The sequence below is a fragment of the Epinephelus moara genome, chromosome 23 (genome assembly GCF_006386435.1).
Source record: "Epinephelus moara isolate mb chromosome 23, YSFRI_EMoa_1.0, whole genome shotgun sequence".
Taxonomy (NCBI): domain Eukaryota; kingdom Metazoa; phylum Chordata; class Actinopteri; order Perciformes; family Serranidae; genus Epinephelus; species Epinephelus moara.
Genome location: NC_065528.1, coordinates 3249374 through 3274274, shown reverse-complemented (window position 1 = coordinate 3274274; position 24901 = coordinate 3249374). Strand labels below are relative to the sequence as shown.

Sequence of the window (24901 nt, the reverse complement as noted above, 5' to 3'; positions counted from 1 at the left end):
CAATATTGTATCAATACATGGACACCAGAGGTCTCAGTCAGCAGCATTTGGCAGGAAGTTCATCAAAACAAAGATGGAGGAACCAGAGCAAGAAATCTGCTGTCTGTGTTTAAATCAAACTTCAGATTTATTTTGGATTTAACACAGAAGGAAAGAAGGACTTGGGTATGACACGTGCGATATGCAAGCAGCATCATATGAGAATAAAATACTCTGAAAATACTACTTACATGAGAGCTCATCTCACACTCCACCATCCAGAGATAGCATTAGTCGCTGACGGCCAAGCTAAAGTTAAACCCGCTCTGCCAAAAATCAACCAACACTGGACACACTTAGTTTGAGAAAAGTACCATCCAACTCTGAGAGAGCAAAGAAAATACGTACAGTGTTGTTGAAAACAAAGGCTTTTTTTACATGCTAAAAACACACAATCGTTGAATAGAGCAGGAAGGGTGGCATTAAGTTGTGATGCCTGGACTTCAAGGTCAGCGGATTCATATGTGACTAACAGCACATTATCTCGCAAACATTGCAGACCTCCTGCAAAATACAGCATAAGAATGGGGGATTGTGGTTGTAATAGACAACACTTCTAACATGGGTGTTGCCATGCAGTTAACAGGATACCTGCATGTGAAGTATTTTTGCTCACGTGCTTAATTTGGCTTCGCACAGGGCGTAAAATCTGCCCACAGTTGAGTTTGTCAGGAGTGTGCAGCATTTCTGACTGGTTTAATGATGCTGTTCAGTTGCTGCAATAAAAATGATTAAAGTCAGATGAACAGACTGAAAACTTGCTTTGGGAAAATAATTTGCAGTTGGAAAAAAGGTAATTAATCACAGAACATTATATCACAATACTCAGCATACCATAATATTGCAATAATATCGTATTTTGATCTAAGTATCATGATAATTGTCATGATAACGTTTGTTTTGGTGTTTGGTTTTGTGTTTGGGATGTTCTGTGTTTTTGCTTTTTCCCCCTCCCTTTTCTCTCCCTGGCAGTGTGTGTGCAGCTGAGGGTGTGGCTGGCCGGCTCTTCATAATGAAGCACACCTGGTGTTCATCCAGTAATCACTCCTGCAATAAAGCCTGGTCAAGACAACACTCCTGTGCCAGATTATCCCGTCTCAGGCGGTAACGTAGTGGCTCCAGTCTTTTGTGAAGAAGTGAATTTCGTGTTTTTTCGTCACTTTTAAGCGCTTTTGTTTTTGTGCAGCTACTGGTGTGCCTCCTGCCGTACCTGATCGCAGCTTCCAGTGCTTCAGTGTCTCCGCATGCTGAGTCCGTTCCAGCAACGCCAGCCAGTTTTTCTGATTTTGAACTTAGTGTTTTTTTGCTTCCATCTCTGCATTTGGGGTCCAAACACAAAACCAAAACATAACAATAATATCCTATCAAGGGTTCTCTAGTGCGTCCCACCCCTAATCATTTACAGAATATGATGACATTATATAAACGACCTCAGGTATATTCTTAGCATTACTGTACCGCATTTAGTTGTCACGTATCATCTGACACTGATACTACTATATCTGTTATAAACTATGACCCAATAAGATTCATATGAATTGTACCATAACATACACAGAAACTTTTCAAGCAGCATAATTCACTTTCTATTGCTGATCCATACTCTGAGTATGTTCTAACCCTCGGTGTTGCACTGCAGGAGCGCTCTGATAAGTTTCTACGCACATTCAAATACATTCTGACACCTATTTTTGCTGTGACTTTGGTCACCATTGGAAACCATTGTAACTGCTGTGAGTCTGAGCTGACAGCAGCTATGGCTCTGCAGAAGAGCGAGCCCACAGGTGGGGGGTGCTGAAGTATTCCTTTAAAAACCCCTTTGCTATTGCAACAATAAGGGATGTTTTTCTACCTTGATTCTCCCCATGAGTACAGTTCATAAAAGAGGAAATGCCCTGAATATTCGTTTCATGTTTCATAGAATCTGTGGATGGAGACTGTTCTCAGAAAAAGCTGGTTGTTAATGCCAGTACAGTCGGACAGAGAGGGAGACAGACAGAAGGAAAGAGCAAGAGAACAAAGCCTTTAAGAATTAAAGCTGCTCCTCTCTTGACCCCAAGTCAACTGCGAAGCACAATGAGATCCATATTTAAACAACATTCACTGCAGTATATTCCCGCTCCGCTCTGCCAGCTCACACTATCACACGCCATGAATAAAGACATCACTCAAGTCTGCAGCGAGGGCAGCGCACACAAACAAACACGCAAAAACTCAGAGAAAGCGTTGGCTCGGCTTACGAAATCCACGTGGATGCTTGTTGGGGTGTGTGTGTGCTCACAGCCACGAGTGTGTGCTGAGAGGCTGATCAAAGCAGCCATTATTGGAGACAATTGGACTGAAGTACTCCTGCACATGAGCTCGAGCTCTGCCCCTCACCCTCAATATCCCTTTCCTCTTCCTCCTTCTGAACCTCTCTCCTCTGTCTCTCTTCTTACCTGTCCCACACAATCAGCCTCCATCTCCCACAATCCCACGCTCGCTTCTGTACCAACGGCAGCTTTTCAACACTGCTTACAATAGCCCTTCGAGCAGGAAAGGCTCTTCAAGCCATGCAATGTGCTTGTCAGAAAATTTGTTTCACCTTAAAAACACACATACACACACACACACACACACACACACACACACACACATATATACACACACACAGTCACTGGAAGTAAATGAAAGGGTAAGCTGAGAGTTGTATCAGTAAAGATTATGAAGGAAATAATCCCTAACAAAACACAAACTTAACTAGAATTACCGCCCTGTGGTTGTATGCCTTATTGCACCAGTCAGGTTTCTCATACAGTTTACCCTTCACACCTACTGTACCCACGAAAGCAAGGAAGATCTATACAATCAGCACAGTTACAAGGTGGGCACACAATCTTCCTGTCACCAGTGAAGTATCTGACCAAATGTCTCCTTCTGTTCCTGAGAGATGACATTGAATAATAGCTAGAAGTGTTTTATGCAGAATATTATGATGTCACAGTGAAGTTGACCTTTGACCTTTTGGATATAAAATGCCATCACTTCATGATTTTGTCCTTTTAGACATCTGTGTGAAGTTTTGTCATAATTAGCATATGAATTGAATTATGGCCAAAAACATATTTTGTGAGGTTACAGTGACTTTGACCTTTGACCACAGAATTCTAATCAGTTCATTCTTCAGTTCAAGTGGCTGTTTGAGTAATTCTCTAAAGGTGTTCTTAAGCTATCGTGTTTATGAGAATGAGACAGATGCAAGGTCACAGTGACCTTGACCTTCGACCACTGAAATCCAATCAATTCAGTGTTGTGACCAAGTGAACAATTATGCCAAATTTGAAGAATTCCCTCACAGTGCTCTTGAGATATCGTATTCACAAAAGTAAAACGGATATGACTTTTGACCTGTGACCACCAAAAATGTATTAGTTCATTGTTAAGTCCAAGTGGATATCTATGCCCAATTTAAAGATGTTTGATGAATTGACTGGCGTCTTGTTCCCCTGAACTATATACAATTGAGCACCTAAGGGACATCAGTACCTCGACAGACTGTCCAGGAGCTCACTGATGCCCTGGACCAAGTCTGGGAGGAGATCCTCCATGACACCATCCGCTGAATCATTGGGAGTATGTCCAGACATTGTCAGGAGTGTGGGGGCCATACACACTACTGAGTCACATTATGAGTTGCCATGATAAATTTCACACATTGGATCAGCCTGTGATTTCAATTTTTCACTTTGATTTAGTGTGAATCTAGCCCTCAGTGGGTTGATGATTTTGGTTTCCACGGATCATAGTTACGTCATTTTGTTCACAAAAAATCATACAATGTACATCATTAAAGATTTTCAACTTAACTTCAAGTCATTCAACAAGATCTGATGTGTGATTTAAGTGTTCCCTTAAAATTTTTTGAGCAGTGTATATGCCAATCTGAAAGAGCAAAGGACTCTGGTGAGAAAAGGCGTGTGCTTTACGATGAATAAGAATGGTGTGATGGTGGATACATGAGGTGCTGTCATGTTCCTGCTGTGGATTACTGCTTTACATCGTGCAGAAGCGGCTGCAAAGCAGCTGCAAAAGCGGCTGCAAAAATGGCTACAGGTGGACAGTTGCCATGGATTACCAGAACCATCCAGAAACACGCAAGAAGACATGAAAATGGACTAAATTACAGAGCACAAGTTAAAGGAGCTGATAGGATCAAATTTCACTGGAGTTGTACCTTGTAGAATTCAACTTAATAAATATTTGATTGATTGATTGATTGATTGATTGATTGATTGATCGATCCTATACACCGGACCTTTAAATAAGTAAAGTAGAATTCTTTTTTTTAAAAAAAGATAACAAATTTGTGGTTGCCTCCAATTACTCACTCTCGCACTCAGCACCTGTACACTCAGTTCAAGATTGGAAGGGTGCAGTAAAAAAAATATAGAAACACACATGCACCACACACAGTGACTGACAACTGGACCTACATGGAGCACCATGACAACAGAGGGCAGAAGTTTGGCATCAGTTACCAGGGCTGTGAGCTGTGATTTTACCCAGGTAAGGCAGCTCTCCTCAGGGGAGAACTCTTCCTCCTCCTCCTCCTCCTCCTCCTCTGTAGTCTTTGTAAACCTCCACCTCCTCTTCTCCTGCCATCCCCTCATTTTCCAACTTCCTCTCTCCCTGCGTGAATTTCATCTCCTGCCTCCTCAGTCCTCCCCTCTTTTCCTCTCTTCTCCTTGCCTCTCCCCCCTCTCTCCTGCAGCGTTCACCGTCCCTGACAAAGCCTTGAGCGGCTGCCAGCGGCCCCTGAGAGCCGACTGACTTCCTGCTAAAAATAAGATTCGCAGAGAGCTGCCACCGAGGGCTGAAATTGGAGGGAGGTTTGGAGAATGTGGAAAAAGAAGGAGGAGTAGGGAAAATCAGCAGTGAGAGAAAGAAGTGATAGAAGTGGAAGAATAAGAAAGACAGAAGAAAAGAAAGGGGAAAGAAAGAGAAACAAACTGAAGGAGGTACACCAAACAAAATAGGAGTAAAAGCGGAGATGAAGAAAAAGATTGAGACGAGACTCCACCAGAGTAGAAAGTTTGGGAGCAGAAAGCATTACCTGACCGAGGCTCTGTAATGAATACGCTAAACCTGATCTCCCTGTAAATCTGCTCTGCACACACTGAGCAGCAGGAGTTACATTCATCTCCAGAATGGGACAGTGTGTGTGTGTGACAGAGACGGGGAGCAGGAGGGAATGAAAGAGAGAAAGAATAGGAATAGCCAGATTATAAATATTTATATGAGCAGACGAGAGGAAGAGGAAGAGCTGGCAGAGTTGCAGGGGAGAAGGAAATAACGGCAGAGGAGAGGAGGAAGGGATGAAGAGAGGAGAGAGTGACTTCAGAGGCAGCAGCAGGCGCGTTTGGCTCGGTTTATCTTTTCTTTCCCGTCTCTCCCGTTGCCTCTCTCGCCGCTGGAGTGCGGGGCTAGCGGATTTGCAGCTCGTGCTCCCTGCAGCTCGTGTGTGTGTGTGTGTGTGAGGAGGAGAAGGACAACAAGTTCTCCCCTTATCTCCCCCCTCTCCACTCCCCTCCCTCAGAGAAAGAGATGAATACACAAAGGGCCTCGCACCCGCTAGCAGGCTTCTGCCGTTCCCGGGGAGGTTTGTGCCGGTGTTGATGACGCCGACGACAATGATGATGATGGCAATGATAGCGGGACTGCTCTGCTAGCTCGACTGTTGTAGATTCACCGATTCAACAGTTTTTCTGTCGTGCAGCTCCGTACGAGGTCACTTCATTCCAGTTTCCAACAGATATCACGCAGGGATGATAAGACTTACACTTGCTCCCAACTCAGTGCAGAGATAAGATGCTTTCAATGGAGGCTGGTGATGCACAAAGTCAAAGAAGAAAAGTCTGAGCTCGGTAAATTTCCAACACCTCTGCCTGACAGAAGGAGACAGAATATATTGCAGAAATCTCTTCACATAGTTACAGTAATAAACCAGAAATATTCTAATATGACTAAATGTCTGACGTGCTACCCTTTAATGCCAATTTATATCACATTATAGTAATTCAACATACTCGTAGTGGTCAAACATATGTGGACAGCCTCTTCTATGCAAATGGATAGCTTTAACAAACTAAAGTTACTGCCTGGCGGTTGTCCCCCTCCACACAGCAGTCAAGTTTCTCATGGATGGAAACATGGATGCTCCACACACATCTTACGCCCAGCAGCACAGAGGAACTACACAAGGTATTCTTGAGATATCGTTTACACAAGAATAAGATGGATGCAAGGTCATATTAACCTTGACCTTTCACCACCAAAATCTAATCAGTTAATTCTTGAGTCCATGTGGACATTTGTGCCAAATGTGCAAAAAATTCCCTCAAGGTGTTCTTAAGATATCACATTCACAAGAAGGAGACAGATGAGGTGACAGTGACCTTGACCTTTGACCACCTAAATCTGATCTATTCATTGTTGAGTCCAAATGGAGGTTTGTGCCCAATTTGAAAAAGTTCACTCAGGGTGTACTTGATCTATTGAATTCATGAGAATGGCATAGATACAAGATCACAGTGACGTTGACCCTTGATCACCAAAATCTAATCAGTTTCACGAACACATTTTAGGGTACTGTTTAGCTGCAACATGAGAAAGTTTGCTCTGCCCAATGACTGGAGCTTTGTTTTGGCTCAGCTGTTTTCAACATGGCAGCTAGGTCACCAACTTTGACCGCAGTTCATGAGCAGTGATTGACATGCTTGACAGCCGTGTTAGAGAGGCTCTGACTGGGTGTTCAGACGCAGTGGATTCTTGCAAATGGTATTTGAAGCACTAGGAGGAGAAGGAACAGAATTGTTTTTACAGATTATCTGTTATCTGATTACTGTCAGGATTTAGTGACAGTTTAAGTAAATATTACAAAAAGGTTTTGTTTTGTTTTGTTTTGTTTATAAAAAAGTTACCACCTACAGCTTTAATGCTATTGCATATCACATTATAGTGATGCAACATACTTTAATACTAAAAAAAAAATAGTTACACCAAACAAACTTTTCAAGCAATTTCACTGTCACAGATAAATCTCCAGTGTCGGAGAAACATCATGAGAGTTTTACCTCAGATGGTGCGCAATCTTGTTTGGTGTAAGGTTGCCATAAAACTCAGTCTGATCTGTCTTGAGTCAGTCTTTTTCTTGTCTTGATAATCCAACAACATCAAAAATGTTTAATGTTGTTGTAAGTTTTTAGTCCTGGCTCATGCAAATACTGAAGTTCAACACTGCCAACAATCAATAGCGGCGCTTTCTCCAGCACTAAACAGGAAGTAGCTAAGCGGGTAGACAGTAAACGTGAAGGGGACTCTGGGGAGGTGCAAGAACATGACTTGGCTCTCTAGTGCTGTGGAAAAAGAGAAGAAACTGGTGGAGTTGTAGAGCGAACAAGAGTCAGTGTTTCATTTAGCCTGTATCTGATCTGCCAACCAGCACTTATTCTAGAGAGAAATCTTAATTTTTGAAGAAGTTCTCCTCTCATCCCCAAAGTCTCCTCCCACTTAAATATCATAGCTAACAAACAGAGGCTGGCAACGAGTTGTGGCAACTAAATTCAAAATGAAGAGTTTGTATGCAAATACAGTGCATCTTTATGGACTATATTGATGCTGAATTAACCAGAATACTGATAACATGTGACGCCCTTTATCTCGTGTTAAATGTTTTTGCAGACACGTAAAGATTAGGGGTGCAACGGTACAGGTAGCCCATGGTACGGTCTCTACCTCAGTTTTTGGGCCACGGTTTCGGTTCGGTTTCTGTACGTGTTTTGTGCATAAAGAGAACAATTTTTTTATCTCTTTATTTTGCTTGACTTTGCACTTGACATGCTGCTGTGTTGTGCTACAGCCTATTCAAGTGTTGAACGCAACACAAGCTCCGCTCCATAGACTGGCTTGGTTCTAATTGTCGGTCAGAAAAATGCGGCCTGGGCCGCGTTCTTGTGTGCTCACGTCTGTGTGTGTGTGTGTGTGTGTGTGTGTGTGTGTGTGTGTGTGTGCGTGCACATCGGGGCTGAACTCCGCCATGAGCGATACAGAGAGCAGAGGAGGATGGTAAACGTAAATAAATAAGATAAATATGTGTTAATAAGATAAATGACATAAGGCTATTTAGTTTGTTTAATAAAAGGACAAGGCAGGGGGGGTGGGGCGCCCCCCTAATATAATGGTAGGGGAAACACTACACATGTTTCAAGCATCGTTTGCAGACAGTGAAATTTCTGTTAACTGTTTTCACTCCCTCGTCGTTTTATTCAACAGCGAAACCGAAATGATCCCACACTGGATCATCTTCTGTCTCACATCCATGGACCTGGCCTGTGGATAGGCACACACACACACACACACACACACACACACTCACACACACACAGTGGCCTGTAAAACATCAATGCAAAATTAATTGCAAAACCGAAAACCCGTGGTCCATAAGGGTGTATTGATCCATGCAGGGCAGACCGAACGGTTCAAAATTTCACTGAGGCCTGTTGCATCCCTAGTAAAGATGTGTTAAAATATCATTAAAGGGAGTTTGGTTAATATTTTTTTCACTAGGATGTAAAATAATCTCAAAAGGGATCTAGTTGTAGTTTGCAAATAGTGACCCTGTGAGATCTTGCAATGTGTGACTAAAATCTCACATTGTCTTTACATGTGAGTGGCTATCACACCGAAGTCTTTTCAAAGTCTTTTCCAAGTTTTCTAGTGTATGGTAGGCAAGAGCTGATCTACGCCGCCGTATTCCTGTCAAATATGGTGGCCATAGTGCTCCGCAGCGCAAGATAACGCGGTTTACCAGCGACCGAGAAGCCCAGCTCCAGGTCCAATATTTTCCTCTTCCAAAAGTACCTGAACAGCCGAGCCGTGGCGGCACACAGGTATGTGGCGTGTCAGAGGAGAAATGAGCCGTTCACATTTCTTTCTTTGTGGCAGGTAACGGCCCACAAACCTCACCGCACTTTAGGGACTGTTCTTTACTTATGGAGGAAACCTCACCGCACTTTAGGGACTGTTCTTTACTTATGGAGGGACTGTTCTTAATTTATCAGAGGAGGAGGGTGGCTGGTTGATTTTTATTTTATTTATTTATTTTATTTTGATCCCCCCTATGTTAATCACTTATTGATGCTGTTTTTGAAGTATGAATAAGTCAATAAGTAATTTATTCCATTGAAATATCATTGATGTATTATAGAAAAGTGATTTATCTTTTTATAAATGACAAAAGGCACATCTGCCTCATTTTTGCTGTGGTATCGTGATACTACTCAGAACCGTGATACTTTCACTGGTATCGTACCGTGGGTCCCAATTTTGGTACCGTGACAACACTACCATGAACTGGCATTAACAAAAAAAAATACTATACAGAGGAGCAGTTAGAGACTGTAAATACATTGAACTTATGTTGCTGAAAACACCATCTATAATAGTATCAACTAGAACTACGGCCTTGTACTTGTATGCCTCTGCGCACCAGTCAAGTTGTACTTACAGTTCACATGCATGTCTGTGAAAACACACATCACACACATCTTCCCCCCGACAGCACAAAAGAGCTATACAATCAGCACAGTTTCAAGGTGGACACCCAAAATTAGTGTCACCAATTCAGTATCTGACCAAAAATCTCCCCCTCTATTCCTGAGAGATGACACTGAATAAGGGCTGGAGGAGCAGGAGTTTATGCAGAACATGTGTATATGTGTATATAACATATGATGTCATAGTCAAGTAGACCTTTAACCTTTTGGATATAAAAGGTCATCACTTCATCATTATGTCCTATTAGACATATGTGTGAAATTTTGCCATGATCTGCATATGAATTCTTGAATTATGGCCAAAAATATGTTTTGTGAGGTCACAGTGACCTTTGACCTTTGACCACCAAACTCTAATCAGTTCATTGTTGAATCCAAGTGGACATTTGTGCCAAAATTGATGAACTATCCCTCAGGCGTTCTAGAGATATCTTGTTCATAAAAATAGGATGGACAGATGGACAGACAGACAACCCTAACCCAAACACATAACGCCTCCAGCTACAGCTATTGCCAGCACAAAGGCATTAAAATAGGGCTTGATATAATGAAAATCTTCAGTATTAAAAAGGTGAGGGAAATATTGAAAGCTGTGTGAGGATCATCTCGAGTGAACTTTACTTGCCTGGTTTGTTTCAGCGGTTTGTTCCTGCTCTTTCCAGACAGAGCTCTGCTGTCAGTGTTCAACTACACAAATACGAACCAGGACGTCCCTGCAGTCTGTGTCAGAGCTGAGAGGAGTGTAACACAAACCAGACCCACACCGCACCACATCACACTTAAAGGACCTGACTGCGGCTTTTGCATGTTTAACACAAATCACAACTCTTTACATTACTTTGGTCCATTTTCCAAAGAATGGCATCAGTTTTTACTTGAGTTACTTTCTGTTATTTCCAGGCAGCTGTTGGTTTTAATTCATGTGCGATGAATTTACTTGCAGAGACCTCCTGCCCATCACAATGAACATTCAGTCAACTTGATTCTTTTGCCAATTTAGCCTTGTGTGTAAGTGCAGTTCTGAGCAGAAAACCTTCTTAAAAACTCTCCTTTGTGGTGCGTTGAAGGAAGTCAAAGATTTGAGAATCAGCTGCCACAAACGCTGTATTCATGAGCTCTATTGTGAGAACACTGAAGAAAATGTTGTCGCTTTTTACATTTAAAATTGTGCTGTTCACACAAATATCTGATTTTCTCACAGTGTCCTTGAACTCACCAGCAAGGAAGATTCAGAAAGTGGGGAAATCTCTTTAAATATACATGGTCTGTGTGGGAAAATGATCAGCAGTAAAGAAGAGCAGATTTTTAATTTGCAGTCAGTGTTCTAAAATGTGAAGAACCTCTGGTAGCTACAGTCCTTTAACTTACGATAAAACCAGTTAAAAAAGTGTGTGTAGCCGTGAAATACTAAAAACTTAAAAGAATCCTCTGTTTTCTTGAAAAACTTTGAGCACAGCACCCACACTGAGTAAATTTAGCCTGGCACTGACCCTGGCCTTATTAATAGATCATCACAAGGGGACCTAGTTAGAGAAAACAGTACCCTGACCCGCTCTGGATCCACAGCCACAACTTTCAGAGATGCTGACCTAGCCAGTCGTTGAACTTCTTGACCTCTGAGGGCAGCCCAAGCTCGGTGAAGTCTCCGGCGTGGATGAACACGTCTCCATACGGCATCTGGATGCTGTCGGTGCGGGAGTGAGTGTCTGAGATGCACACGAAGCGGGTGTAGCCAGGCGGCTTGGGCGTGTCGTGGGGCATTGGGTCCACCCTGAGAACAACAGAAGACAAGACCATTAAGGGAGAGAAGAAGGGAAAGGGGTCACTGCGGCTCTCAAACAATATGGGAGGAAGAGACACAGCACTGTATGCAAAGTCTCTGTGGTAAGAGGCTGACAATGAAAGGAGTTTGAATTAGTATCCAGCAGAAAATCATCCCCACAGACTGAGGCAGAGGAGGAAACATGAGACGTAGCGAGGCCACAATAAAAGTGCGGCACTAAGAGAGAGACAGAAAGAGAAATGTGCGGAGATAGAAAAAAATAAAGCACAGATATAGAAAAAGAGCACAGTCCTGTGGGATTTCCAGCGAGTGTGCAGATCCACAGGGTCTCCAGAGGGAAGAGGGGAGCTGGTGAATAACCATGGCCCACTTTAGTGAGCTCTCCTCCAGGTACGATAACACCCAGCCCTGCCTCCTCCTCCTCCTCCTCCTCCTCCTCCTCCTCCTCTGCACCCAACCACAAGAGAGAGAAAGAGATGAGTGGAAGTGGGAAAGGAGATATGCATCCATGTAGGACAGCCTGGAAGAAGTGTGAGTCACAAAGTAATGAAATACAGATGAGGGCTCACAAAAAAAGGTTCATATCCACTATTGAGTGTATGGAAATATAAGGAAATGTTAAGTGATGCTTTGTGGAGCCCCTCAGAGAAAACCGTCTTTCTTAGCATGAATAAAACAGTGTTGAAAAGACACTTTTCTTGGTTATATAAACTACACTTAACTAAAGTTATAACTAAAGCTGAACTTTTGGAAGTCAGTGAATGCCAACGAGCTGTCAGTTACTGCAAATACCCTAAAGGTGAATGCTAAGGGCACCATCATCCATAGGGGGCGCCACAAGAAAAAAAAATCAAAATGTTAACCTTTTTACAATTTTTTAACTAATGCTATTACCACTATTATTTTGAAATATTACTTAAGGCCACAAAACAACATAACTACATAACAACGCCTACTAAATAATAGGGAGGCCTTCTATTCTGGGTTCCTGATGCCCCCCTGCCCCCCTCCCCAGCTCCTTACACTTTACCTGCTCTCTGGGGGAGATGGGTGAGTTATCTGACATCACGTGAACCCCGAAACATGCTGTATGTCAAAATGACAAGATCAAGACCAAGATCAAGATCAAAAGCTCTCTGGTGCCCACTCAACTACCACTACACTACTGAGAGGAGTGGATGTGGAGAGAAACAACATGAAATCAGCAGAAAAAGAGCAAGTTATCATTACCTATAAGCAGCCGTTGGCCGCAACAAACAGCTCACGGAGGTTGCATTGATTTACATTGCGAAGCATTCAACCTCTATTCATTAAAAATGAGTATTACGTGAGGGAAATTATAACATTCTCATGATGTGTTCAATGTAATCTCATAAAATGAAAGAAACAGGAATAAATGCAGCTTTTGAAGGAGAAAAGTGTTGATGTTTTCACAGCACTATAAAACAGATAAAAACATTGGTATCAGCTATTGGCCAAATTGTTAAACATTGGTATCAGTATCAGCGCAAAATTTCAAAATCGGTGCATCCCAAGTTGAATTAGAAAGTTAATTTGTACACTTTGTCTTAAGTGGGAAAGGTTACAATCAGCATTCACTCCCAGGTAGTAATGGGTATTTTTTGGCTACAGCTCCGATCAACAGCAATAGATATAAGACAACTGTGTGGACATGCTAATTTTAGCCTCTTTGCTAGCGCAATGCAATGATGCACCACCACAAAACACAGTTTATCTCAGTCCAAGCAGCACTCAAACATTATTAAAAATCTATTCAGCACCGGGTCTGACAAGAAGACAGAAACAGTGAAAAAGAGTAACCACCATTACATTTTCACTGGCCTCCATGCTGCTTTCTACTGTTTACCAACCTGTTTTTCCATTTTGACACATCAGACAAAGAGAATATGACTCTGGTCTACTGGCAGTGGGAAAGGAGTGGATTAGCTATTTTTAACGGGATTTTCACACACACGCTTCATTTGGTGGAAAAGGGTTAGCCTGCTGTTAGCATGCTATTTACCTTAGCATGCTAGTTGACCTAAAATATTTGTTATGTGTTTACTGGGTGGCTCAGGCAGCATGGTCATTAGCTATAGGTCTGGGTCAGGATAGGATCTCGGTTCAGCCCCAGGATAAAGAATATCAGGTTCACAATGGGGAAGCATTTTAGTCATATTTCCAGTATGGCCGATGGCCTTCCTCCCTAAAATTGTTACTGCATATGCTCACATTATAGCACCTTTTTGGGGCTAAGTTTACATTACATGCCTTCCAGTGGCTCAAAGGGCATTAATCCTATTTTTCCAAGTCAGGTTTTACTGTAAAACATCCACAGGAAGTGTAACTGTACGTTCACACCAAAAGCTGCCAGAGCTGCAAAGGCGTTAGGTCTAATTCATTTTCAATGGATAGTAGCGACCAGATCGCGTTTTGAGCTGCAAAAGTGATGAGCGGCGGCGTTCGGCGAATTGAGCTGCAAATGAAAGTCGAAGACTGGTTAACTTTATGCAAATTAGCTATGACGCGTTTGAGCCGCAAATGACCAGACACCAATTGAAAAGTAGATGTCCATTGCTTGTGTGGAACCCAGAGAACATCCTCGGAAACTTTTAGTTCCTACCACACATTCGTTCCTACTTCAAAATAAGCAGCAAGCTGTCAAACTGATATGTTCAGCCTGAAGTAGCGCTGGAACCTCTACCCATCCAGCCGCAGCTCCCACACCAGCCTATGATATTCCCCGTGCTGTTCACGGCCCTAGAGGATATCGTGAACCCAGACTCGACGGCGGTGCAGGCACCACACGGCAGCACAAATTACAAGTGTCTTCTGCCATGTTGAATCGATACACAAGTGTGGACAAGCGCACGTACTTATACAATTTCTTTGTGTTCAGGAACGCTTGTTATTAGCAGGAATGCAATTCATTTGCTCTCCTTACCACCAGTTTAACTAATCGCACTGTAGGCACGCTAACCCAAACCACTGACAATGTTTCCCCTAGGTTTACAGCTTTGGGGGGAATAACAAATAAAAAATTTTTGCTCATATTCGGTTCCGGTTCGGCCCACTTGACATGCTGCTGTGTTGTGCTACGGTGTATTCAAGTAGTAGAATTTGTTATTTACGTGACAGTGTCTGAACGCAACACAGGCTGTGTGTGTTTAATGTTTAATGTCAGACCTATTTAGATTTTTTATCCTGTTTTCATTGTCCAAATGTGAAAGTTTCTGTGCTCAGGCAAATGCACAAAGTCACATTTCTGTGGTCCAGCCAGTAACCTGCTTTGCGGCTCCTTTAAATTGAGAAGCATAATCGAACATTCAGAATTTGGCGTCATGAGCGACTTGAGCTGCTTTCGCTGCCACAAATATTTTACCAGTGGCACTGCTAGAGCGAATTCAGCTATTTTGCAGCTCTAGCAGCTTTTGGTGTGAACGTACAGTAACGCTTCATCAACAGTGGTTCAACACTGATCACAAAAACTGCATGGTAGAAGCTGTAGTGATTAATTAATAACTGAGAACAGCATTTCTGCTAAACTCAAGGCAGCAGAGTGGTGTGTATGACATGACTCTTGTTGTATGTGGAATTAGTGCTGTGGAAATGTACGCAATGCTGAATTTATTACAACAGCAGGTAAACACAGAGGAAGTGTTGAGTTTGCAATAACAGTAAACAGCAGCCACAGCAAATTAAAACAAGGGCAGAACGACAGAGGCTTCTGACTAAATATGATATATAATAATATACATATGAAACAGGAAAATTATCAGTCTAGGCCTGCCACTAACATAAACGTGTTTCAGAACAGAAATAAACAGCAACTTAATCTTCTGTTGCCAGGAAAAATAATAGAAGTTAACTCAAAATGCACCAAATGTTTTAACCATCCAGATCTGCTCTTACCCAGGTGTGCTGAATGATGAATCCCACTTGGTCATAAGCAACCTATTAGCATAGCTAACACTTCCTAAACACTATAAAAGGGCGGTTGTTGTTCCAAGAGATGCCACCAAAAAAAGGCCATAAGAAAAAAAAAGATCCCCTGCAGTGGTGAAAATAAACGTCACTTTTACAAGTAAAAGTACTAATACCACACTGTAAAAATACTTTTGGGCCCTAGAAATAAAATTGAATTGAATTGAATTACTAGTAAAAGTCCTGCATTGAAAATGTAACGTAATAGTTAATTTTCCTGATCATATTTAGATATTAAAAGGCCGATCTCGGATTTTGTAAATCAACATTGGGTCATTCCAGTGACGATCGATTTGAATCGGATGAATCGATTATTTTAAGTCAGCCCTAGTGTGCGCATTGGTGTGGAACTCCGCCTTGCGCGATACAGAGAGCAGAGGAGAATTGTAAAGGCGCGACCATATAGAGACAGAAATGACATGCCGTTGTGTAAATAAGATAAATAACACAAGGCTATTTAGTTTGTTTAATAAAAGGACAAGGTATAGACCTGTTCTATAGGAAAGGTAACCGTAAATTACTTCTGTTGTGATCTGGCGCTACACAGAAAATAAAATTAAATAAAATTAACTTGATGCAGTTGGTGCCGTTGGGGGAGCGGGGTGCACCCCTAATATAATGGTAGGGGAAACACTGACACAACCTCCATAACTTTATGTTTATTACGTAATGTGATAATAACATAAAGTTATCAAATAACTGTATTGGAGTCAAAAGTAGAACATCTTCCTCTGAAGTGAAGTGGAGTCAAAACAGAAAGTTGCATTAGATTAAAATAAATAGTAAACAAGACAAGTAACTCAAATTGTGTAAGAAATGATGTTCCTCAAATCTAAAACTTGTGGTTTCTCACGTTGGACAAATAAATTGTGGACTGTGCAAATGAGAAGTTTTTCTCTTATCTTGGTGTGCTTTCAACCACTTGTAAATTTCCTCTTACCTAAGACAAAACAACACCAAAAAATAAGAAAACATTGGTGAATCCCAGAAATCAGTGGGAACGAAAAAAATTATAGATGTGAGCAAAAATAAATAATAATGCTTCCTGCATGAGGCCCAATATGTTATGCCAGGGCCACACTGTCTGTGTAAGCAGCACAGGTGTGTATTTTCTTTTTGTTTTCAGCCACACTTCTTGCATGAGCAGCTGCTGCTCAGCTACGGAACATCAGGGAGTCTTGCTGTGGGGTTTTTGCCATGTGACCCATGCGGTTTTAGCAAAAGTTTATACAAAAAATGGTCTTTTGATAATCTTACTGGCATTATACCCCCTTTTACTACAGTTTTAATGTCTATATCTGTCATAGACACATATATATATTCCTTTTTAACACCAGTTGTTGTCTCCATGTTAACATAAAGGCTTCTGACAATGTTTCTGTGGACAGAATCCCTTCATTTAACACCAGGTTTTTCCTTGTGAAATATTTGCATGACCATGTTGTTGAAAATGTTGTAGCTTGGATGGCTGCATAAATAAGTGGAGTACTGGAACTTAATTGTGGAAGTACAGTAGTTAAAATAGCAGGAGGCTCTGCAGCAGTGCCACAGCAACAAACTGTCCGCATGCGAGCCACAGCAGTTCAGCAAGGTAGCCAGCATGCACTGCTCACACAGGCAGTGTGGCCTGGTGTTTGCAAGTGAGCTCTCTTTAATCAAGAAAGTGAAGAAGCTTATTTCCTTGAACACTGAAATACATCTTTAACAGATAAAAATATTTTTTTGGTTTTAATCTAAAAAATAATGGAAAATAAATGCAGAACAAATTATTATCATATTTACTACATTATATCCAGGGTGCAATGTACAGAGGAAATGTAAGCCAAAGGGTCAACAAAATGAAATGTGCCGTAAGTGTAAATGACAGCTGGATGCTCCTTTAAGCAGCATCCCTGCTGCATATGAATGTGTACAGGCCTGTTTCTTCTATCTACTCACATGTGGACGTGCGGCGGCTGGAAGCGTCCCTGGTTGATGTTGTAGAAGGTGAAGGCCTGAGTGGGGTTGGTGCTATATTCATCCACTTCCACCGCCGTCCTGTTGCCTCGCTGGGCGTGTGACTGAGCCTGAGATTGCTGCCGTCTCGCCGCCATGATCTCTGACAAGGTGAAGGCCATGGCAGTGGGGACTGGAAGAGAGTGAGGCGTCAGGTCAGGAAGGTTAGCTGCTCGTTCCTTTTGCTTTAAGATAGTGGGCAGATAGTCCAGGCCCGAGGAGAGGCTCAAACCCTCGCTGATTGAATGGTCACAGTGAGCTGATAGAGAACATCACCTCCTCCCTCCTCTTCTTCTTCTTCCTCTTCTCTGCAGCTGCCTGACACCTGAGAGGAACACAACAGAGCACAGCTGATATAAAGATTGTGTGGTAAAGATGGGAATTCAGAGAAGGGGTGAAACAAACAAAAATAGTTTCACAGTTTAAGTCATATATCAAGCTACATATTTTCTGATTTCAGCTTCTTAAATTGGAAGATTTATGTCATTGGAAATGTAATACTTATAATACTGCTTTTTGATGATGTCACCTTGTTCTCTGGCACCTCTTGATGGGCATTTTTCTACAACTTCCTGAGGATGTATAGGCTAAACTACAATCTAAACTAAATAAAATAAATATTACAGAGAACCATTTCCAAAGACTCTGATTTCTAAGACTTATTCAATCAATTTATTTTTCAATATTTGTCCATTTTTACAGTGATTTAACATTGGAGGAACACTTTCTGGGTTTATAGTTTCAAAAATTCAGCCAGAATTCAACAGGTGGGTGCATTTTGCCAAACTTGGTAAAACTGCAAATACCACCCATTAATGGTTAATCTGAGGACTGTAACCTTTATTAGTTGATAATAAATTTCATAAAGCCCAAGCTGATATTATCTGATGTCTTGCTTTATTCGACCATCAGTCCAAAACCCAAAGATTTTCAATTTGCCATCAAAGAACAAACAGTGAATCCTCGCAGTTGGTAATTGGCATTTTAAAAAATTTCTTGATTGATTTATTGATTAATTGATTAACTAATCATTTTAGGGCTACAATTACTAAAATTTAAAAAAAAAAAAAAAATCCGAATAACTAATGAATCGTTCCTTTAATTAACAAAATTATAATTCTCCCAACTCCCAAGTTCTGAGAGCTCGAGGTCTGACCAACAAGCCATAGCAACAGATACTCAGTTTACAATCAGAAAAGCAATAAATCCTGGAATTAGAGAAGCTGGTACTGACTGCTATTGTGCCTTGATCAAATAACTGTAATCATTAATCAGTTATTAGAATTGGAATTAGAATTGTTGTTGATCAATTATCTGTCTATTAATCAACTAAACGTTTCATCAGTGAATCATTTCAGCTCAAAACTGGGTATCAACTTTAACAGAGTCCCTGCACACCATGATGTCTCTGTGACAGGTATGTAGTATCAGAAAGCTTGACTAAGAAGCGCTCATTCAGTCACTTATACTCACTTTTTTTTTTTTTTACAATATTTCATCACAAATAATTGGCTTCACAATTAAATTTGTTTCTCAAGCCAAACATTTTCTAATTTCAACTACTTAAATTAAAGGATATTTGTTTTATACAATTTTAAACTACATTTTTTGGGGTTTTAGACCTCGACCTTGACCTCTAATGAGCATTTTTTACAATTTCCTAATAAGCTAAACAAAAAACTTATTCATAAAATGTTGAACAGACAGGTTTCACAACTTAAATTAACCAAACAGCATCTTAGTCTCTTGACTTGACTTGACTTGATACCTAAACACCAGTGGCAGTGGCACGCTTTGTGGCAGCGTGCCATGGTTAAAACATCAGCCGCCACAAATAGATTTTCTATTTATGGAGCTGGACCATTCATAAGGAGTGCTACTGGAATAGCTATTTACAGCATAGCACCATGTGGTCTGTGCGCAGAAACGGAGCAGCACAACATCAGGCCCATTGACAGTGAAACTAAAGCAGTCATTATGCAGGGTCTTAAAGTGTGCATTCACTTGCAGCAGCTGCTCCGCTGGGATCTGATCAGCTTAACAGCTTGACAAATCAATTTCCCATTCCACAAGTCATGAAGTGATGCTAAGGAAAAAAATACAGCTCTAGCTGCACTGTGTTCCTCACACAGCCACACATACATTTTCATTCTGTGGGAAGCTCTGAACTCAGCATATTGGTCTTTCCCATAACAGTGCTCTTATCTTTCTCCTATGTGGTATCTATATACCTAACTCCATGGAAGTGATTGGGAATCAGTCTGCTACAGTGGCCCTGAAGGCTCAACGCACAATATACAAAGAAATTGCATGCAAATACACACAGTAGTAGTAGTAGTAGTAATAAGTAATAAGCTTATGCTAGGTTAACTTCAGCCATGTGCGCCTTGTTTAGTGTCCCCCAGAAACAGTTTTCATTGTGCCCCGAGCTACTTGCAGCATATTTCTCCATTTGATTAACACATTCTCACTCCAACCTTGTCAGATATCAATGTTTGGTCGTGGACTTTCCCCTTTGACATGTGATCTGCAAGGTACCCTGGGTGCGTTGGCTGTTGACGTTCTGGGACGCCATGTCAACAGCTTGTGACATGTATTGTGTGTTTTCAAAATACACTTTCAAAGGAAATGTACAGTTTGCATAGAGGGTCCAAAGGACAGAGGGATGTTGTATGCTGTAAAGCCCTCTGAGGCTAATTGTTATTTATGATATTGGGCTCTATAAATAAAATTGATTGATTGAACACTAGCCTCTCAGATGAAAATCTGTAGCTGTTGGATCCATCCACCACCCCTCGCACCCTTCGTACCTGGACTTAAATTGGTCAAAATGTACTCTTTATTTGCTTTTTTTGTTTCTCAATTTATACGTGTTTCCTTAATTTAACTGCACTCACTGTGCTATTAGTTACTATTTATTAGGGCTGTACTGAATAGTTCAAAGCTCAAATACTGCCCAGTATCTCAAGAGGGTTGTAAAGTCTACAAGTTCAAATTTATTGAAAAAAGATAAATGTACCATTTCCAAAACTCGCACCATGTTTTTATCTAATGAAATGTTCTGCTTCTATCCATATTTGTTGCTGTTAATCCTTTTTCAAAACAAGATTTTCAAAAGCATTTGGTCCCCTGCTTGCCGCTCACAAAGGGAGGCACACTGTATTAACAGGGTGGTCTAGTAGCAATCTGACAGCACCTTAAATTACATTTATTCATCAAAGAAAGTTGATGTAATAAAAAAGACAATTAATCTGATGAATCACTTTAGTCATATTGAAAATTTTGCTCTATGATGTTTTTTTTAAGTTGATGATGTCAGACATTCAAGGCTTTATTGGAAAACCTCAATAAAATCTTCAGATGTTAAAAAACTCTTAAGTTCCCTGCAGTTTCCACATATAGTGCATTTACAATTGCAATAGGATCATTCAGGGATATATCATATGAGGATATTATGTCACTATAAACTATAGGCTATAAATCAGCCATTGTTATAAAGAAATGTCACATATATTATTAATACAGGCATTTAAATACAGCATTTTAAAAGTCAATGATCTCATGTAGACAGATATCCATTTAATTAAGCAAGTACTGTTTATCAATACACATACATGCAGTTGGATCGTAATATGCTCCTTTTCCTTTTTACTCAACATAAGTATGCTGAATGGTAATAACTGAGAAAATATATATACATATACATCCATACACACAGCATATACATGCATACATATCTATGTACAACAAAATAAAAATACATATATAAATAAATAATAATAACGATATATAAAAAAGACAACGCCCATCCCACCACCCCTACCCTTGCATCACAATGCCGATTTTAGGTCACAGAAGTAAGACAATGAGTGAGAGGTGTCCAAACCTTGTCAAAATACATAAGTTTGTCCATAAGAGTGTATCTTATTCTCTCTGGATGAAGTGTGTTTGTAAGGTCACTGAGCCACATCTTTGCAATGGGGACTTCTTTATTTTTTCAATGAATAAGTCGCAGTTTTTTTGCAATAATGAGACTATAGGATAGGAAACATAGCTGGGTTAATTTTCTGACATCACCAGACAATCCTAGAATAATAATGAGCAGTTCTGGTTCTAATTTCAAGTACTTTAGATATAAGTTTGAAAATAGTGATCCAGTAGATCTTAACTTTGGGACACAGAGCAAAACTGTGGAGTAGTGTGTCACTTGTTAAAAGGCATCTGTCACAAGTGGGGGACATTTCAGGGTTTATTCTGTGTAACCTCTCTGTGATCTTAATTATTAATGTATCAAATCAATACCATAACCGTTATAAAAAGAAGATCTGTCTTATGGATGTTTATCGGGGCCTACCCAACAACAAGCTGAGAAAAACAATTAGTCATCCACAGCCTGACAGAAAATACAGATGGAAACTGGCTGTAAAAGCCAAAGGCTGTGAAAAACACCAGTATGCTTAAACATTTGTCGGCGATGCATTCCATTAAATGATAGAACTGTGGTGTTTTTGAAAGCTCAAGGGCGAGCTCTGCATTTCCTCCAGCTACTGCGGTACGAGTGCATCTGTTAGCTCAAGTTAAAGCTGATATTTAACTCTAACAGAGCCACAAAGACAACCTAAGCACAGCAGTTTCACCTCCAATAACAAGCAAAATGAAAAACGGATGTTATGCAGAATGTTAGTCAGGCTGCAAATTGTAGCTCAAGAACTCGAGTGATTTATTCTTCACAGATATCCTTTAGTTTGTGCTCTTTTAAATGTTTTCTGTGTATACTGTTATGAACAATATGTTCTTTTCATTAGATTTTTTTGCTCCAGAGTTATAAAATAATAAACTGAATTAATGAAATCCTTTAAATCCCCGTCCCTGGTGTGTGAGGCCTGCACGTGTGTGTTGCCTATTAAGAATGGATTCAGCTGTGCAGCTCATTTTCGGAGGCTCTGGCGACTGCTGAGAGGGAGCGGAGCTGCTGAGAGGTGCTGAAAAGACGGGGATGCTGGAGACGGAGGTGATAATTTGGGGACAGACGGCTTTGGCAAAGTCCGCCTGGACCGCCATGCGATGTCGGCGCGCCATCTCGGTTCCTCATTCACTGCAACCCCACATGCTGACAGCACACTGACGTGACACATACACACTTCACACTGCGCTTTTTTTTTTTTTTTTGTCACGGGCAAATCCCAGCATGCTCAGTGAGATGTGTTTCAGGAGTGCCTACATTACATGTGTGTGTTCTGTGTGCACACAGGTTGATGTGTGTGTGTGCATATTTAAATGTGTTTCTGTTGTCATGGATGTGACAGTGACAGCCCTGCATACTGCCAGTGTGAGACAGAAAGATGCATTAGCAGATGCTGCGAGATTATAACACACTGGGCTCAAATGCAGCTTTCTACATCATGTAGACAAGACAGCTGAAGCTTCAGCTCACACATTAACAACGCCCTCTGTCCAGTAGTGTAGTATTAGTTGATGAGGTAGATGTGCTACTAGGTAGGAAGGTAGGTTCGTAAGAAGAAAGTGGGTATACTCTCCTGTATATTCCAATGGCTTTTTGGCTGTTATATGGGTATACTGAAAAAGAAGTACACCCCGTATACCTGCATATACCCTCCACTACACCACCGCCACTGTCCACACTCCACCCTAATTTTATTCACTCTGACTCTTTTTCAAGTAAAATGTTTTATTCCACCTAGACTATACCAAAAGAGTAATCTGTTATAGCATTTTATTAAATCTGAATCTGTTTATATATATATTATCAATTTGAATCAGCTTTCAACAGCTGAAATATAAGTTAGTTTAAAATACCTAAGACCAAGAGATTCAATTGAAAACTGTACTTGTTGTGTCACATTATGACTAATACTGATACAAACTGCCCTATAGCAACTTTTGTTATTTGAGGCAGTATTCATTTTGACAGCTATTTCAGATTAAGCCTTAGTCTTAAAATGGAAATGCTTATTAGTTTTAGTCTTTTTTTCCTTCATAGTTTTAGTCTAGTTTTAATTGATGAAATTCAAAATGTTTTAGTCAAGTTTTGGTCATTATGTTTTCATATGTTTTTTAATCTTTAAACCAACCCAGTGAGGCTAATTCATGTATCAGTAAGAATCAAGGTGACAGGTTGTATAAAAATTACATCTAGACAAGTTTTTTCCACAACTACAAAAACTTTCTACACACTTACAAACTGTCATTTCTCCAGCAGTTTTTGACAGGTTTAAGGGGTGATTTACGAGCACAGACTTACTGATCATTATTTGAAAAGCTCAACATCTCTCTATATACTCTCAAAAACTTTGACACCACAAATAACTAATCTGAAGCCCCTTTTACACTGCCAGATTTTCCGCTAATGTTGGGCCATTTTGCTGGCCAGCTGCGACTGTTAATACACACAGAGAATGGCAAGTTGATCCGAGGCACCCAATTTCCCGCCTCATAGGGTAGTCACATTGGCGGAACCCTTTTAGTTTAAAAAGACCAAGGTGGCCTTCCGCAACGGGAGGGGCTGTTGAAGACTTGTGGGAGGAGCTGTTGATGACGCCGCACGTGCGAGCCACTGGCGGTGGATAAACAGGAAACAGCTGATAGCAGGAATTAGCGAGCAGCTAGTAGCAAGAGGGAAACACAGACACTGTAAGATGACCAACTGAGGAGACAAGGCATTGTGCACCCTCCTTGCCCTCGCAAACGAAGAGGCCATTAACCGTCAGATGACGGGGACGGTGAAGAATGGGCTGATTTACGAGAGAATCGCCGCCTGACTAGCCGCGGCTTCCCTCCCACGTCACTTTTTACATCACACGCTAAGCCACACGTTTTGTTACTTGCTCACTCTCCCCATTGCCCCAAAAAAGGCGAATTCTGTATACAAAAGTAGGCAGGCGGCATTTTGCCGCACTCCCCGATTTTGTTTTTATACTGCCAATGCTGAAAAAAAGACTGATTGGGCTTTCCTGCAAATTTGCACAATTCCTATCTCAAAAGAGCTTGAGATGACTAGGATTTGTACCAGGTTCATTGTAAACTCTGACTTATCCATCTCACTAGGCAAAATAACTTCATTAAAGCCCGGATTCTTTGTGAATCTGCAGCATGTTATCCTGGAGGTTTAAACTCCTGTCCTCTCACAGAGTTGGTGATTAAAACTAAACTTTCATCTCTGTCAGAGAAAACTGATCTAAGTTCAGACTCTTTACTTAAAGCACAGCTACACTCACAGATAACTGAGCCTCCTACCTGCCTGTCAGACAGCATCAACCCATAAACCACCTTAAGTCTAGGCTGAGTGGAGTCCTGTGGGAATCAGCTGTGAAGTCCAATGGCTGGTGGCTGCTTGCTCCGCTGCCGAACAGCAGTTTACCAGCAGAGCTAACTGCTAACAGCCACTGCTGCAACTAACAAACTCCACAAATCCATTCGGCAGCTCCACCATCCACAGTCAGACACACACAGCTGATTATTTACTGCTGAATTACAGCTCACAACTCGC

At 41.1% G+C, this 24901-nt stretch overlaps 2 protein-coding genes across 3 annotated transcripts in view; both read right to left on the bottom strand.

The window, feature by feature from the left end:
- Positions 1-24901, bottom strand: part of scube1 (signal peptide, CUB domain, EGF-like 1) — a 647001-nt gene that overhangs the window by 371323 nt on the left and 250777 nt on the right. The window lies entirely within an intron of this gene.
- The window catches only part of mpped1 (metallophosphoesterase domain containing 1), a 139748-nt gene that overhangs the window by 110291 nt on the left and 4556 nt on the right, over positions 1-24901 (bottom strand). The window contains exons 1-3 of one of the 2 annotated variants that reach the window (XM_050036090.1): positions 17671-17695; positions 17338-17527; positions 11222-11403 (exon numbers count right to left, since the gene is read on the bottom strand). In XM_050036090.1, coding sequence (XP_049892047.1) covers positions 11222-11403; positions 17338-17516 — 361 coding nt within the window. In that variant the 5' untranslated portion in view covers positions 17517-17527; positions 17671-17695. Of the gene's footprint in view, positions 1-11221; positions 11404-17337; positions 17720-24901 lie in introns of those variants that run through there. The other variant, XM_050036089.1, reaches the window with a different exon arrangement.